Here is a 19092-nt window from a genome sequence, read left to right as displayed (position 1 = left end):
CATAAACTGGGTCAGCTCCTTTATGATGCCCTCTCAGAATCTTAAAATTTTCACTTTTAGCATTAATCACAGTTGCAGTGATGGAATTGTTTCTGGAGTTGGCAGGTTTGCTATGAGCTCTACAAGGGCAAGCACCATGACTGTTTTGCTCTCACTGCCTTTCCTAGGTCTGGTGCCTAGTAGGTACCCAACCAGTTTTTGTAGATTAAGTAAATAAACAAAAACTAAAAGTAGTTTTTTAAAAAACATTTGCCATTTTAAAAAGCACAGTTTATGAGTGAATTGATGAATTTCATCATTGTAAACATAAATGACCAAATTTATTCAACTTGCAGTACGATTGAGAATGACTAGTATTGGTAAAAGCCATCAAATAAAATTTGAATGTAAGATGGGAACCTGTAAGGTCTGAAAGCCTGGAAGATCTCATAGCTCCAACCAAGGTGGATTCACTGTATATGTCATCTATCGGGTACTTTTTGAAACATACTACTACTATAGATCTTTAGATGGTAGTATAAATATTATTTCATGGTATAGGTGGAAATTGGCATATAGAATTTTCAAAACTTTACCTTCCTTTCTCTCTGGCATAAACTAGATTTGACAACAAACATTAATTTCAACATTACTAAAATATTAGCATCACATACGAGCAGTGTGATTTACATCCAGAACTGCTATATAACTTAAAAGCAATTTGAACATTTTCTTATACATCTGGAAACACTGGTTGTACTAACAAGGATTTTTTTTTTCCAAGACACCCTAGAATTTTTAAGATATTTATATCTCTACATATACTTTCTTGGAGGACTCTCTGGCTTATTTTCTGCCTCATAGGAATGTAAAAAGTTAAAAAGTATATAATTTTGAAAAAAATTCTTGGAGTTCCTATGACATTAAATGCTTTATAATAAAACATTATTATCATCATAATTTGGGGTTTATAAAAGCTTGTTATCTGATAATGTGATGTGGAGACTTCCTAAAAAGTTGCCACCGGAAACTCAGTTAAATCTTTATAGTTCATGGCACAAGCAGCTTGGCACTGTGAGGAGCCATGCAATCTTTAATAGACATTTCATGAGCACTTAATATGCTTTCAGAGTTCTTGGGGGCAACATAGGTATCATAAGAAGAAGAATAAAATTTATATCCCAATGAAAAATGCAAAAGTAAAAAAGGAAACAGAAATAATTTAAATTCAAAAGAAGTAGTTGGGGGGACAATAAACACATACAAAGATGTTCAGCATCCTTGTTATTAGAGAAATACAAATCAAAACCACAATGAGATACCTTTATACCCATTAGGATGGTTACAATAAAAAAGAGACAATAACAAGTGTTGGCAAGGATGTGGAGAAACTGAAACCCTCATACAGTATTGGCAGAAAAGTAAAATGGTGCAGCCACTTTGGAAAACAGTTTTGGCAGTTCCTCAAAATGTTAAACAGGTGAGTTACCATGTGACCTAGCAATTCACTTCTAGCCTTATACCAAGAAAACTGAAAATATATGTTCACACAAAACTTACACACAAATGTTCACAGAAACATTATCCATAATAGCCAAAAAGTGAAAACAACCAAATATCTATCAACTGAGGGATGGATTTTTGTTTATTCACATAATGGAATATTATTCAGCCTAAAGAGTAATGAAGGGCTGGATGAACTTTGAAAATATTATGCTATTTGAAAGAAGCCAGGCACAAAAGACCACATATTGTGTGATTTACTTTATATGAAATGTCCAGAATAGGCAAATTCACAGAGACAGAAAGTAGATTAGAGGATGGCTGGGCTGAAGGAAAGGGAAACGGGAAGTGACTGCTAGTGGGTATATGCTTTCTTTTTGGAGTGATGAAAATGTTCTGAAATTAGGTCAAAATGATGGTTACAGAATCTTGTGAATATACTAAGAACTCCTGAATTTCTTACTTTAAAAGAGTGAATTTTATTGCATACAAATTATATTTCAATTAAAAAAAGCAGCTTGGTAATCAGAAGTGAACATGAGAATACCAGCTGCTTGATTTTAGCTGCAGCAGTGAACAAGTAACTTGCTGTTCTTCAGTTTTTTGGTCAAGAAGTGGGATTAAGCGTTCTAATGTGTCACACGGGTATGTTAGTTGGCTCATCATTGCCAATACATACTTTTACAATGAAAAAGATATTTTATTTTAATTTTCACAATTTTTCTTAAGAAGAAAGCCTTAATATGTACTTCATATGATTAAATCTTTCGTTTGATTTACTTATTTAATCCACAAGGCTGTACTGTGCCTGAAGAACAACCCTGGGTTCTAGGAGAGAAGAATAAGAGAGGATGTGGCAGTGATTAAGCCAGACAAATCTAAGCCTGGGCCCTAGTTCCACCAATCGCCAGCTATAAATGACTAGGAAAATTACCTAACCTCTCTATGCATCAATTTCTTCATCATGGGGACCACAGTACATACCTCACAGGATTTTTAGTGAACTAAATGAAATAATATTACATCAAATGCTTAGTAGAGGCACCTGACAAACAAATATACTAGGGAGTCTCCAAATGTATGATTTGTGTATTGTTTGTACTTTTAATGGAAAATGTTTGAATGTGTACTTTGTAATGTATGTTTATTTATGAATTAAATATATGTATGACTATTTTAAAATCATATGTAGGGTACAAAACATACACAAAAATGGAATTAAAATGCTTAGGATTAAAAAGACAAAATTATTTTCAATTTTCCTTCCTGAATCTGAATGGGTTGTCTTTGGTACACACTTTCAGGGATGAGCACAGCCCTCTTAAGAGACCACTGAGTTGGCAGTCAACACATACAGTCCCTGTTATTATTATTTTTTCTGCTCATTTTCTCTGTCCCCCTTCTTCCAGTCTTTCATTCATTCTGTAATATGCTAGGAACTGGGAGCATAAAGAAAACAAGACATACTTCTGTCCTCATAGAGTTCACAGTCTACAAAGGGAGACTTGAGAAGTATTATATAACTGGAATTCTAATGTGCTGTGAGAAATACAACAACAGAGGTATGAGTAAGATGTCTGCAGAATGCAGCACAGATGTGACTAACCACCCAGTGGAATTATAGAAAATCTCACAGAAGTCTAAGGTGGCATTTGAGAGTAATTAAATTTGTTGACAAATGGAGTTAGTGGCCTTCAGAAGGACTCCCACCACTGGCAGGCAGTATTGAGGTTGAGGCTGAAGGAACAGGTAGCTGGGATATTCCCTATATTCCACTGCAATAATGGAAATAGATTGATTCATTAATTTATTCTGTAGAAACTTACTGAGACCCTATTATGTGCCAGGCACTGTTGATGCTATATTTGCTTAAAACTCTGCATTTCCATTACTTTATTTCATACAACAGCAAAATGTATTCTGACAACACCTTGGAAGGGACAGCCAAAATCCAGCAGAGAGAAGAAAGCAACTTTTCCCAGCATCACTAATAAAGCAACTGGTGGTGGAGTAAGGTAATTAACTTAGTCTTCTGAGATGTTTTTGATTTGCATCTCTTAAATCATTTCAAAATCACCAGAAAGGCTAAATCATTTATTCGTTATTTTTAAGAAGCTTTGCAATAAAGTCTTTGCATTAAAGTGGACTCCAGCACAAGATGTTATCTAACTAAATTACACCACTGCTGAGAGGCAAAGTGGCTTATGTAATACTATCTCTGAAAGGCTCAAAATGTTATGTATAACTCAATTTCATCTCAAAATATCCTTGTAGGAAAGAGGGGAGACATTATCAATCAGATTTGTCCTGGGAACGAGGCAATGGTCTGAAGGCTATACACAATTCAACTGTGCTCAGATTCGCAGGCCAGTCCTTCGCTCTCCAAGCCATTCAAGTCATTCGTTTTCACTGATCTTTCTCCAAACATTATTGGAGGCCTAAGCCAGTGAAGTTACAAAGACGATTAAGATATGGCCTTGCTTTCATACACCCTACATCTATCAGGGCAATTGAGAGCTATAAAGAAGGAATTCCAAAATAAGGTAGTATATGTTGAGGTATAGTAGTAATGATCACATAGGTCCTTGATAATGATTAAAAGGAAAACTGATAACTCCAGCAAAAACATAAAACATATCAAACAGAAACAACCTTTCAACTTGATGCCCTTCGCCCAATCTATTCCTTAAGCTGCTAGGACAGAATAGTTTAATCAATCAAATATCTGATGATAGAAGTTTGGGAGCCTCAGATAGGAACCAGTTCTGCTAAACATTGGGTGACACAAGGCTAAATCTACAGTGGAGGTGTGGAGAAAAATGAGACATGGCCATGGGATAAGATCAGACCAAGAACCTCACTCTGTTCTTTATGGGTTGAAGAGGAATAAAATTGGGAGAAAGCTGGGATGTTACTTTTTTTCTGGAGCCTATAAAATCTGTGAGACTCTTTCAGTATCAGGCTTGCATTGTGACAGTGCCTGATAGTCATGGCCCAGGAGACATGATGTTGCAAAAACTTTTAATACAAGGAGTATCAAACAATATCCACCTTTGTATTTTTAAAAAATTATTCCCAGTGTAACTTTTTAAAAAAGCACTACTACAAAGGAAATGGTGGCTGTTAGGATATATTATTAAAAACAACATAAGAGAAGGGAGATATACAAAATGGTCTGGCATTTCAGAAAAGAGAAAGACCATTTTGTGGAGGATCAGTTAAACCTTCATAAAGGATGGAGGAGATGGTCCCTAAGAAGGGGCTTGAAGGAGAAGGAGGGCAATATGGCAGCAAATTCCAACCATCAGGCAGAAAAACAGGGGCAATCTGGAAGTAGGGAGCTTGTGTTCATATCAAATAATTAAATAGACTATCAAGTAATACTCATACATTACTGTTTCAGCAATGAAGTCAGTAACACTGTTCCAAAGCACCAAGGATAAGAATACCTATAATGTATTCTAAACCTTAAGAGACCAAATGGCTTCCCTTTCCCTGCCCAAGTTTTATTAGAAGTCTAAGATTCTACCAAAAGATATATTCTTAATAGCTTCCAAATGGAAATCGCCCACATGCCCATCAACAGTAGAACGGATACAAAAAGGATGATACAATCACACAGCAGAACACAACACAGTAGTGAAATGAGTGATGTATTGAATCTCATGAACAAAATGCTAAGTGAGAGAAGCCAGACACAGAAGAGTACATATTGGTAAAATCAAACATGGAGATAATTAGTTGTGAGGAAGGAATAGTGACAGGGAGGGAGCACAATGGGGCTTCTGGGGTGCTGGTCTTGCTCTTTCTTGATTCAGAAGATGGTTACATGGGTGTGTTCAGTTTGTGAAAACTCATCAACATATAGGCTTATAATATGCACACTTCTCTCCGATCAACAACAAAGTCTAAGGCTCACTTGTGAATCACTGGAAAATTCAATCTAAACAGTCTCAGCAGGGGAAAAAAAAGCATTTTGTAAATGTAGCTGGGGAGCCAGTATCACTGGTGGTTTGAAATTTATATTTATTAAAACTTTATAGCTGTCATTAGAAAGTTCTGGAAGATGTTTTTGGACCCCAACACGACCGTAGGAAAAGTACTAGAAGTCCATTTTCCAAAGCTAATTTTAAACTTTAACTGCCATTTGAATTCCAGGATTAATCTTCTCTCTATTGCTATTTGCAGACAGTGTTTAATCTCCACAGTGACATTTTAAATAATAGCTGATGGTAAATTAGTGTTCCAGGGCATCTCTTCACTAGCATTCCTGAAAATTTGTTTCAGATTCTTGAGCTAGGCATCACACTCAAGAGTTTAACCTGATTCATTGGGGATGTAGGCCCAATAACAAAAGGAATGGAGAGAAGACAGTAGCCACAAGCACAAGCTGTAAGTGACACATATTTGTGCACATAGTTCATTCACAATGTATGGTAGCTTTTAGCACACGTCTCTACCATGCAGAAGAGTAAATTAAAACTTAAAGATCAAGCCACAGCACAACTTGAAAAATTTTACTAAATTTAAGGGATGCTATATTGAGTTACATAGCAGGAATCAGGAGTTAGGTCATAACCAGCTGGTCAGAATCTAGATCGTGTGCTATGTTCATGGCAGGCACATGGACGTAGGCATAACCAGACTTGATGCTGCCTTTGAATTATCTGTCATAAGCATTTTAGAATGTGACCCTGAAGACATTTCATAAGCCTGGCTCAACTCATACTTCATTAACTATACATATCACTCACTTAAGAATGTCTCAGGTAGAGGATTCTTGGGTAATTAAATCAACTGGTGGCAAAATTCCTTGTAAAGAGATAGATAAGTTTCCATCTCACACATCTCTCTCTTCTTTGGGGAGGAACATGCATGAAAGGTTTTGTAAAAAGTATTTTTATATTGATGTGCTATATTTATATAGAATAACCTTTTACTCTATGACCTAAATAGAAATATACTTCCATACATTTTGCTGTGATAGCTTGCTAATTTTCAGAAAGAATTCTCTGACAAATAGAACTGAACTCTTCTTACTAACCTTAAAGTGAATTGAAAAACAAATTTTAATTTTCCCATGCCTATCTTCTGAGTTCAGGGTACGTCTCAAGCTTAACAATTAACTATACACTAGAAGGAATATAGTAAAATCAAATTGAATAGATTTCATACTATATTCAAGGATATGCCATCTACGGGGCAACTGTAGCCTTGTACATGGGACAAGCATAGTAGCCATTCAATAAATGGTAGTTTAAGATATTATTTAAAGAACCAGCAGGAAAATTATTACTGAGACTGTTTACAGAAATGAAAATAGAGGAGGTAAGCCAACTGATATGTCTGGAGTGGGAAGAAGATAACTTTAAGTAAGCTTCAACTGTTTTAGAATGTAAAGCTTTGGTTGAATAATGACAGATATACCAACATTTGTGTGTGCTTTTGCATATTAAAATACTTTAAAGCATAAAGTGGCAAGAGAAGTTAAGTTGTCACATGATCATGGAATTTTTTTCAATGGCCTCTAATTGGGGGTAGCAGCCCATTGTGGTGGAAGGTGCCCTGGCTTTTCTGTCCCTAACTCCTGGATTTGACACTGCTTTGTCACAATCTAGACAACAGTGAGGTGGAGTCTTTCTCCTTCCTTGTCTGTCAAACAGGAACAATAAGGCCTCTTGTGAGGGTTGGAGATAAAGACGAGATAAAGTAAGGAGCACCTTGTAGAAGGCCTGGCATATGGGAGATACCTCAAACCATTAAAGTCACATAAAAGCTTCTGAGTCAAGGACTTCAGATCTCAGTGCTTTTAGGAAATACACTCAGCTTAGTACCTTTTCCATGAAGAGGTGAATACGACTTGCTCCTATTTAAAACCTGGAAAACCAAGACAGCAGAGAAGATAAATGTCTCAATAAACATTTGATGAGTAGACGCTAACCTTAGCACTAGAATATTAAAGAATTGACAGTGAACCATCATAGTATTGGCTAAACAGTCAACTCATACTTCTGATAGCACCTTAATGTCTGTCAATTCTTTCTAACTACAATTTCTGAAACTTTTGAGAACTTGAAATTTCTCCTCTTCATTAGAATAATGGGCGCATCTTTGCATACCAAGCTGCTCAGAAACGGAGATATCAAAATGTCTTAGTGACTTCTGCTATTCCATACCATTACCCAAAACTTGAACCATAATTCCATTTTACCTATTTAAAAATACTTCTACTCCACACCGTTTTGCCTTTGCAACCATTACATTAAACATTAGCTACAAAGAAAACGAAAGAAAGAAACTGTTCTGTAGCACAGCAAGGCTTCAGTCTGAAAAATATTTAAAAAGAAAGCAGAGGGATAGGAACAAGTTACACCTGGAAAATTTCTATGCCTAATTCAAATACTTTTACTGGCAGTGGAAATGTTATTTAATCACCAAATTCTGCAGTTTCAGCAATATCCCCAGCAGTGCACTGACGGACAAAACTGAGATAATGACCTTGTCTTTTCTGAGACAAGAAATGAGTGCAGTTTTGACAAAACATCAAGTATCAGACTGTTTTCCAAAAGCTATTGGTAGGAGTGTCCCACTTAGTAAAGGAAACATTGTCACCATGGTTAGCATTATGGTTTATGAACTGCTACTAGTTCTGCCCAAATTCAATTCAAGACCTCAAGCAGGAAGCTACACATCTGCAACTTAGCTGTGTGAACAAGGTAGATACACAGAGGGTGGTCTCTGGGGAATGATCAGAGAGACACTGCTTCCTGCTTATAAATAAATATTTTTCTCTCTTTAGGGTATCCCTGAGAACATGCCAATATGTTACCTGGCAGAAGGCACACAGAAATTCACTCTGTTAGCACTTGATTCAACTATAAATAGTGAGCAGGACGCACACAACCACAGAGCCACCACCCTTACAGAACAGTATCTGTAATTAATTTATGGATTTTTATGAATTTGAAAAGGTTTCATTTGCTTTAGAATGCCAGTCATACTGGTTTATATTTCTGCCTAACCACTCAGCAAAAGGTAGAAGAAAGTATACTTCAGATTAGGGGCTAGGTGTTCTACATGCGCTATCTAATTTTACACTCAAAACAACCTTGTGGGATAGGTATTATTTTCTCCATTTTATAGATGAGGTAACTGAGGCTCAAGGACATTGAGAAATGTGTCCAACGTTGTATAGATAAGAAAGAACAAAGCCAGGACTCAACTCCAGGCCTGTCTGATTCCAGCTGGTGCTCTGAGCCATGGTGTCCACTGCTTTTGACTTTTCAGTCATGGAGAATGAAAATGTAGATAGCTTTGACAGAGGGTTCTGTTTGAGGAAGGCTGTTTATCAAGTGACCCAGGGTAGCATGAGGCCAGTGGGCATATGTGGTAGAAACTGCTAAAGGAGGGAGAACCACCCCTAAGCGAACCTGCACAGTTGGCCAGGGCAATGAACATATGTCTAACACACAGGGTGACCTGACTCTGAAACAGGTGTTTTGAAATAATGCAATGTTGTTGTAGCTGAAGGGAGAGAAGGGTCGAAAGACATTTATGGATTCTTCAAACAATGGGGTATTGTTGGAAAAACAATTGCAAATGGCACATTTGAGTGGCAAATGGGAAGAGAGACAGATGGCTTCAACAAAGAGTATTATATACCCTAGAAAAGGCAGAATTTTATATAATGAAACAATGCTTTAAAAATACTAAAATAATTTACAAATTCATTTTTTCTCTAAGTTTATAGAGCACAAATTGCAGAGACTTTTATTACTTTAAAAAATGTGATGATAGATTTTCTCCAATACTGAGTTCAAATATATCAGGGCAGAAATGAAACTAATTATTTTACATTATCCAAAGGAAATAGCTTGATAATTAAAGGGAAAAATGTTCTCACACTATTCTATGGCCTAAAATATATTCAAAAGTGTCCTTCCATAATTCAGTTTTGATTTTCAAAACTGGAGATGTGAAGGTTAAAGTCAAAAGTTACATGGCTCATTTTACAATTCTTTTCCTATTAAAAGTTATGTCTCTTTTTTTTCTAAAGAGAATACCTGAATTTATAATTGGTAGCATGTTTGGTCTTTCTTATGAAACTAAGCATTCTTCAGTAAGCTCAAACGTTTTCTGGAGCTACAAAGCCTGTTACATAAGTCTTTTGTTTATTTGTTTAAAGAAACACATAATGACATTTGCCAGTTTAAAATGATTCGTTCAAAATTGTTTGAATACAGTTATACGTGCGAAAAAGCTTAATTACCAGCTATCTACATGGTTGCAATATTACCCAGAGGGTTGTACTTCTTTCTTAATTAAAAATATTTGAACCTAATAATAGATAACTCTATTAAAATATGAATAAAACATTGCAAGAACAAGTTTACCAAGCAGTTAGCAAATCATTTTCAGTAAGCATTCCTTAAGAATTACTAGTACTCTTCCATATCACGGGATTAGGACAGTTCTCTTGTATCTCCTTTTGTAAGAGTCTTATTTTCCTTTGTCTTCAAGTTGCTTCACATTGGCACTTTGCAAGAGCACAGATTTTCAATGGGATGTCTACTTACAATTCCTGATTGCAGTACCTTGATTGCTAAGTTGACGGCTAAGTTCCTTCCATGGTCTTTCACAGTACTTATCATGGTTTATAATTAATTCACGAACAATTTGTTTATGTCTACCTCCCAACAGACATGTAAACCTCTGAGGAAAGAGGCCTTATCTGTCTTAGTCAACTGTTACATGTCTAGCACCTGGGAGAATATCTGGCCTGGTAGGTGCTCAATAGAAAAGGAGATGTTCTTACTTATCCAGAAGTAGAGCCAAAAGAGCTGTATTCCATCATCTAGAGGGCCTTTATTTTAGAGACACAGCTTAGGTGATAGAAATCACCAACATGTTAGTGCTCTAAATACTTCAATGCTAGCCAGCAAAGATGATTTTGCACCTACATTCATAGTAATATTAGAAAGACTTCTAGTCCCACAATCTTTCTCAAAATTTTCTTCTTGCATCAAGGACATTTCCTATGACTCATGCTAATAGTATCCTTCTAGGCCTGACTGGACTTATGATGTCTGTGTTAGAGTTCAATACCGGAGCTACAATAGTCAAAGCATTAAATCTTAACTACCATGAAATAAAGAAAAACTTCCATTCAAATTAAGTCCATTTGTGGGGGAAATCAGGCAAGAAAAAAGAAATAACAGGCATCCAGACTGGAAAGGAAGAAGTAACCTATCTCTATTTGCAATGACATGATCTTGCATATAAACACACCACATGAAATTAAAAAAAAAAAAAAAACTACTAGAAGTAATAAATTCACCAAGGTTTCAAGATACAAAATCAACATACAAAAATCAATTGTATTTCTATACATTAGCAATGAACAAATCAAGATAAAATTAAGAAAACAATTCCATTCACCATAGCATCAAAAAGAATAAAACACTTAGAAATAAAAGATGGCAATATTTCCCAAACTGATCTACAGATTCAGTGCAATCCTTACCAAAATCCCAGCTGCCTTTTTCACAGAAATTGACAAGGTGATCCTCAAATTCATGTGGAAATGCAAGGGACCCAGCATAGCAAAAACAATGAAGAAAAGGAAGAGCAAAGTGGAAGGATTCACATTTCTTGATTTCAAAGCTTACTATAGAGCTACAGTAATCAAGACAGTGTGGTATTGGCATATGAATAGATATATAGATCAATGGAATAGAATTGGGAGACCAGAAAAACAACTCTTACATGCACGGTCAATTTAATGGGGAAAATACAGTCATTTCAAAAAATGGTTCTGGGACAACTGGATATTTATGCAAAAAAAAAGAAAAAAAAATAGGTGGACCCATCCCCCAACACCACATATGAAAAATTAGATCAAAATAGATCATAGAAATAAACTTAAAAGCTAAAGTTATAAAATGCTTAGAAGAAAACACAGGAATAAATCTTTGTGGCCTTGGATTAGGCAGTTGTTTCGTAGCTACAATACCAAGTGCACAAGTAACAGAAGAAAAAAAAATAGGTAAACTGAATTTCATCAAAATTAAAAACTTTTGTGCTTCAAAAGACATCATAAAGAAATGCATAGAAAACCCACAGGATAAAAGAAAATACCTGCAAATCATATATCTAATAAGGGACTTTTATCTAAAATAAATATAAAGAACTCCTACAACTGAACAATAAAAAGACAACCCAATTTAAAAATAGGCAAAGGATTTGAATATGCATTTCTTCAAAAGAGATATGCAAATGGCTAATGAGCACATGAGAAGATGCTCAACATCATTAGTCATGAGGGAAATGGATATCAAAATTACAGTAAGATACCACTTCACACCCACTAGAAAGGCCTTAATGTAAAAAATAGACAAGAAACATTCACTAGGACATGGAGACACTGGAACCCTTGTGCGTTCCTGGTTGGAATGTAAAATGGTGCAGCTGCTTTTGAGAAAGTTTGGCATTTCCTCAAAAGTTAAACATAAGAGTTCCATATGACCCAGAAATTCCACTCCTAGGTGTACATACTCAAGAGTATTGAAAACATATACCCAGGTGAAAACTTGCACACAAATGTTCATAACAGTATCATTCATAACTGCCAAAAAGTAGACACCACTCAGATGTCCATCAACCGATAAATGAATAAACAAATACGGCATATCCATACCATGGGTTCAGGTGTAAAAAGGAATGAAGTGACGCAACATGGATGAACCTTGAAAACAGTATGCTAAATGAAAGCGGTCATACACAAAAGGCCACATATTATATGATTCTATTTATATGAAATGTCCAGAATAGGCAAATCCATACAGACAAAAAATAAATTAGTGGTTGTCAAGAGTTTATGGGGAGGAGTAATGGGGAGTAACTACTACTGGGTATGGGGCTTCTTTTGGGATGCTGAAAATGATCTAAAATTAGATAGTGGTGATGGTTGCACAACTCTGTGAACACACTAAAAGCCAGTGAATTGTACACTTTAAGAGGATGAATTCTATGTTGTGTGAATTTAGTCTCAATAAAGTAGTTATTTTTAAAAAGTCACCCCATGGGTCTCTGGGATCTGGGGAAAAATCCCTTTGTGAGTTAGTAAGCATACAGCACTCTGAGGAAACTCATTTTCATAGATTCTTAGCTGCAAATACCAAGTGGAGAAAATGCTGTTGTCTAAAAGGTGTCTATGGAAGAACACTCCATTCTCATTGTAAATTTGCTTTGAAATGAGGCACACTGCTTTATGACTTCAATTATTTTGTATCCTGTTAAACTAAGATGATCACATTCACAAATGTGAGCCATAGATGGTAATGATCATGTGGGCCGAGATACAACTTTTTTTTTTTTTTTTTTTTTGAGACAAGGTCTTGCCTGTCATCCAGGCTGGAGTGTAGTGGTGTGATCATGGTTCAGCGCCGTCTTGAACTCCTGGGCTCAAAAATTCCTCCTATCTCAGCCTTCCAAGTAGCTGGGACTACAGGTGCACATCATCATGTGAAAAAAATTTTTTTTTCTTTATTTTTTTTTGTAGAGAAGAGGTCTTACTCTGTTGACCAGGCTGTCTCCAACTCCTGGGCTCCAGTGATCCTCCTGCCTCAGCTGCCCAAAGTGCTGGGATTACAGGTGTCAGCCACCACACCCAGCTGAGACACAACATTTTATTGGTCTGAGTTTTGATACTGAGTTCAAACTTCTCTGCACGTATGGGAAGCAAGGTCTTTATACCTTTAACCCCTCAAAGATTAAGTTCCTTCCCCTTCTTCATCCCTTTGAAATGATTGCTCTGAGTCAGTCTCCTTAACGTAAAATGGAATGAGTATTCTCATAGTGTTCTTTTGAGGAAGAAGAGACATACTAGGCTTGTGCTTTGTGGGTTCTGGAAACTGTCTTATCAGAAAAGCCTCTTAAATGAAGATAACAGGTGAGAGTAAGTCCCTGGCTCTTCCTCCAAGCTTTGGTCTCTTTGTTCCTTTTATTATTTCTTGGTATTATTAGAGAGAACTATTTTTTAGGTAGTGTACTTTGTTGAGTACTTCAAGTTCATTTGTGCCTGAAGTTTCCAAACTTATCTTTGTGCACTGGTTCTACTTCTACAGAAAAAATAAAAAGATCGAAAATCATTAAGTTTTTGGATATACAGGATGACAGACTCTATCTAATAGAAGGTAGTGGACAAGAAATTAGGAAGGAACCTAAGTGGAATGCTTCTCAAAGACTTGCTTTGTTTCTGTTTTTGGCAGCCCAGTATTGGCTGCAGTCAAGTGAAGCAGTACCATAGAATAAATCTATAAGATTAGTCTATTAGCTACACTCAAATTCATTAGCATAACCAAAGGAAAAAAATTACAATTAGGTGGAGCAAGAACGTTTGTTTTACAAAAGTTTTCAAAAATGAAAAACATGCAAAAAATTACTGACAACTTTCATCCTAAATCACCACAAAGCAAATACATTTTCACTAGATTAAGTGATTTACTATTTTCTCATGTACACAAACACGTACAAAGACAAGCGCACACATGCATGTGATCGAAAAAGAGGAACACATTTCAGTTCTATCTTTGGATGTTTCTTGAGAGAGGCATCAGTTCTACAAGACTTAACCCATGTTTATGCCGCATAGCAGGCTGGATATGGGCAACAGTTCTAGAGTCAGCATCTAGATTCAAGTTGTCCCTCCTCAACTAACTAGCTGTTGTCCTTGAACAAACTGCATAACCATTCTAAACTTAAGTTTCCTCATCTGAAAATGATGTGCGAATAATGGCAGCCCTTATCTTGCAGGGTTGCTGTGAGGATTAAGTGGAGTACTTCATGGAACAGGGCTTGGCACAATGACTGGCACATGATCAATGTTCACAAAATATTAGCCACTTCTATTTTGCTGATGATAATGATGAATATATCTACTACCTATTCCAGGTAACAATTAATCCACTCTAACTTGCTTAGAACATAATTGAACCAAAACTTTACAATGCAACACCCACAGAATATTTAGGACATGAAACATAAAGAAAATCTTTAATGTTTTAAAAAATGGAATATACATGTCATTTGTTCTGCATAGCCTCATTTGTTTTCTAGTTTCTAAGTGCAGCTGATAGGGGAATTGAAGGAAGAAAAGTACTAATATAGGAAGGAAAAAATCAATCTGATGGACACGAATACAGCCACCAAACTAGCTGAGGGATTTATTCGATGACACTGCTTTACTGTTAACCTTCACTCATATCATTTATTATTTGGGGAACTGCTGTAGAGAGACCAGAAAGTGAATAGAATAATGATGTTTTTACGGCTCCTAATGTAGATTGTTATTGAAAATTTGTCAATTTTACTGGCAAGCTTTTCGCTGAAAAATAGGATCATCATTTATAATTTGCAGGCAGTGATAACTACAAATTATGGGAAGTAACTAGAAAATAAAATAACTGCTATGATGAAAATTACATAATTATCTTTCTCATTAAAAACATGAGGTATTCTATTATCCTTGGGATGTGCAGTAGACTCTTTAACAGCTGCTGTTACCAAACTAAAACACATCAGAATAATAAAGAAAATACAATACTGATCACCCAAATGATGAAAAAGAGATACTGCTAAAAACATGTGTGCAACAGAACGGAACACAGCAGGATGCATTGCCAGCATCTGTAAACCACACGGAACCACTTACAGATGCTTCGGGGATCGAGCTCAGCCTTTCCCCTGAGATTTCTTTCAGGGAGGTTTTGTTCAGTGAAGCTGGCACTTGCTGGGCTGGTAGGTCCTTCGCTTTGATTACAGGGTCTGGAGTTTTCTGACAGGATCCACACCTCCTTCCAGTTGGAGAAAAGCATGTTGTAGGCAACAAACTCATTTGAAAGTTGTTTCTATCTATTTGCTCCGCCAAGGAATCCTGGCTTTCTGTTGCTCCTGCTTCTGTGTAGGCGCTCTTTAGATATTCCTTACTTGTCCGCTTTGCAGCCTCCCCCAGCAGGCTCTCTGATGTTAACTGAGTTAACTCCGAAGGACCTCGAGAAGTTGTTGGGCCTCGAGAACCCTGGATACTGTGGTCACCCTATGTTGGGGAACAAAGTAAAAATCATTTTGAGCAGAAATTTGCGGTGAATAAGTTACTGAGTACAAGTTCTTAATAAATTCATATTTTCTATGAATAAAGCAAAAGCACGTATATGTAGATTATACTTTAATAGGCAAAGAAAAACATGAGTAACTAAAAGTAGCAATGCAAATAGGTATACACCATTTGCTAAAATGTCCTGCTATACAGTATTTGGTCTGGATAAGGCATATTTTTTACTCATGAATAACAAGAGAACGTTTAAGAAGTAAAAATGTCTAAAAGAAGAGAATCCAGAGCAAGTCATCTAAAACATCTAAGAATCCTATACTTTGACTTTCTGATAAGTTAACTCCATGGAAAAAGAAATAACTAGAACTTACGGTATTTAGCCTACTTAAGCAGAGAAATGGTACTCTATTAATAAATACAAGTGGGCCTAGGGAAGCATTTTTACCTTATGGTAGGGCAGTTTTGTTTTTCAAGAGCAATAGATAATGGAACATGTTTTATAAAGTATTTTTCTTACTGAAAATTTTAGTTTTAGAAAGATATTTTCCCACAAAATGTGAACCTCATTAAATATCAATACTTAGAAAGCTGACAATGAAAGCTACAATAATTTTACAAGTCCATAGTTCTGTGATTATCCATAGAAATGCAAAAGTTTAAATTTAAAAAATCTGATAAAGGAAGAATTACAAACATGAAATCAATGGTAATGAAAGTAGATAATGAAAATGAGAAATGTAGTGCTATTTCAATTGATAGATTTTTATGTTATAAAATAATACATTTAAACTGTGTGATCACTGCATGTACTTGTCATGGTAGATTCTTCCAATTTGACTAATTTATTTAAATATATATGGCGGGGCACAGTGGCTCATGCCTGTAATCCCAGCACTTTGGGAGGCCAAGGCAGGTGGATCACCTGAGGTTGGGAGTTCGAGACCAGCCTAACAAACATGGAGAAACCCCGTCTCTACCAAAAAAAATACAAAATTAGCCGGGCATGGTGATGCATGCCTGTAATCCCAGCCACTCGGGAGGCTGAGGCAGGAGAATCGCTTGAACCCGGGAGGCGGAGGTTGCAGTGAGGCGAGATTGCACCATTGTACCCCAGCCTGGGCAACAAGAGCGAAACTCCATCTAAAAACAAACAAACAAACAAACAAAAAACAACCAACCAAACAAAAAATATAATAAACGGATGTGAAATGATAAACTTAGAATAGAGAAAAAACAAAAAAGCAGAGAACATTTTGAAGACATTATTTGGTGTCTGACAATGCGTATCTTAACATTCAGTTTCAGTAAGCTATTCCTTCACCCTTCAATTTATAGACATACAGAACCCAGCATCTAGTTATTTCTAATGGTTGGCATTTTAAAAACAAATATTTGGGTGACTGATTGGACTGTTCAATTTCTTCCTGAATGTTTGACCATCATACACACTCAACATAATGATTACAATCTCTGGTGAAATCTTCCTTACAGAAGTGAAGCATGGGTAAAAGTGAGAGAGTTTGCTCTCGGTTGGGCAAGGGACAAGGGAGAGATCTACAAAAGCTTTTAATTACAGGGAATCTAGCTTATTCACTATTCTGTCTTCCTTTCTTCCTCATCACGGGCCAAGTTCATCTAGGTGCTACAGATGCTTGGAGTGTAATGACAGACCAGAACATAATCCCTGCCATCCAGGGACTGTATTCTGAAGGCAAAGAGGAGTCACTATGTGAAGCAGGGGAATGTCACAATGACACACAATAGAAGGCATGGGTACATGTTTATGGCTACTGTTTGTGGAGCATCTGGGTTGGCTTGTGGAGACAGTAGAACTGGAGGCCAATCAGTAGACTATTGTATTGTTGTTATTAGGATTGTTGAGGTGCCTGAATTAAGGCAATGGCAGTGATGATAGAGAAGCTGGACTGGTTTGAGAATTCAAGTCAGTATGTCAAAGGCAAAGTACGTCATACTGAGTAATTCTTGCAGTCTCTTACACAGAGTATGAGATCCCTAACCCCTGCCCTGTTATATTTTTTTCTTCTTGTGAAATGTAGTTGAGATTAGCAGACAACTGTGCTCTCAAGAAAGGTCCAAGGTTGGACTTCAAAAAGCTCCAGGAAATTAAAAGATAAAAATAAAAAATACAAACTTTATTTCTCAACATAAGTTCCACCAAGGTCAAGTCACTTTTGTAAGCCATGATGCTTAGCCATTTAGTCCATCCCTAAGAAACTGAGGATGCTGGGAATATAACCACGCCAATGCAGTCTTTTTTTAAATTATTAACTGTAAAAAAGGGTGCCTCTTAAAGATTTTTAAGATTATAAAACAAAAAGGAGTCAGAAGGAGCCAAATCAGGGTTATAAGGTGGATACCTAATAATTTCCCAACAAAACTCTTGCAAAATTGACCTTTTTTGATGAAAGGAGTGAGCAGGAGCATTGTCGTGGTGCAGAAAGACTGTGGGGAATCTTTTGTGGGTGTTTTTCAGCCAAAGCTTCGGCTAACTTTCTCAACCCACTCTTATAATAAGCAGATGTTCTTGTTCTTTCACCCTCCAAAAAGTCAACAAGCAAAATGCCTTGAGCAATGCCCAAAACCATTGCCATGACCTTTGCTGCTGACTGGTCCACTTGTGCTTTGACTGGGCCACTCCCACCTCTTGGTAGCTATTGCTCTGATTGTGCTTTGTCTTCAGGATCATAGTGGTAAAGCCATGTTTCTTCTCCTGTTACAATTCTTCAATGAAATGCTTCAGGATCTTGATCCCACTTGTTTAAAATTTCCATTGAAAGCTCTGCTCTTGTCTGCAGGTGATCTGGGCACAATGGTTTTGGCACCCATTGAGTGGATTGCTTAACTTTAATTTTTCAGTCAGAATTATGTAAGCTGAACTAATTGAGATGTCAATGGTGTTGTCTATTGTTTCTGCTGTTAGTCTTCGTCCTCTTCAATTAGGGCATGAATAAAATTATTTTTTCCTCACAAATTGATGTGGATGGCCTGCCATTGAGGGCTTCATCTTTAACATTGTTTCATCCCTTCTTGAAACAAGTTTGTAAACTGCTGATTTCTTTGGGGGCATTGTCCTCATAAGCTTTTTGTAAGGCAACAATGATTTTACCATTCTTCCATCCAAGTTTCACCATAAATTTGATGTTGGTTTTTGCTTCAATTTTAGCAGAATTCATATTGCTCTGAAAAGGGATTTTTTTCAAACTGATGTCTTATCCTTCCTTAGTGCTCCAAACTAGATTCTGTTCAGACATGTTATAATAAGTTAGTACAAGTTTATTTTGGTGCATTTTTAAAAAATCAATGTATAGTTTTCTCATAATAGGCATTTTCCATTAACTTTTTGAAGTCCTCTCGTATACTTGGGTCTTAAAACCTCTTATAAGAGGTTTTACATTCTCATCAACAATGGGAATGTAAACTAGTACAACCACTATGGAAAACAGTGTGGAGATTCCTTAAAGAGCTAAAAGCAGAACTAT

At 36.4% G+C, this 19092-nt stretch overlaps 1 protein-coding gene across 3 annotated transcripts in view; it reads right to left on the bottom strand.

Annotated features, from left to right (window-relative positions):
* Positions 1-19092, bottom strand: part of CFAP20DC (CFAP20 domain containing) — a 307024-nt gene that overhangs the window by 75715 nt on the left and 212217 nt on the right. For all 3 annotated transcript variants that reach the window (XM_007984801.3, XM_007984802.3, XM_073009987.1), the window contains one exon: positions 15194-15577. In XM_007984801.3, the coding sequence (XP_007982992.1) occupies positions 15194-15577 (384 nt within the window). The remainder of the gene's footprint in view (positions 1-15193; positions 15578-19092) is intronic.

Source organism: Chlorocebus sabaeus, chromosome 22 (assembly GCF_047675955.1).
Source record: "Chlorocebus sabaeus isolate Y175 chromosome 22, mChlSab1.0.hap1, whole genome shotgun sequence".
NCBI classification, from domain to species: Eukaryota; Metazoa; Chordata; class Mammalia; order Primates; family Cercopithecidae; genus Chlorocebus; species Chlorocebus sabaeus.
The sequence above is the reverse complement of the archived record's forward strand: the minus strand, read 5'-3'. Positions and strand labels throughout refer to the sequence as shown.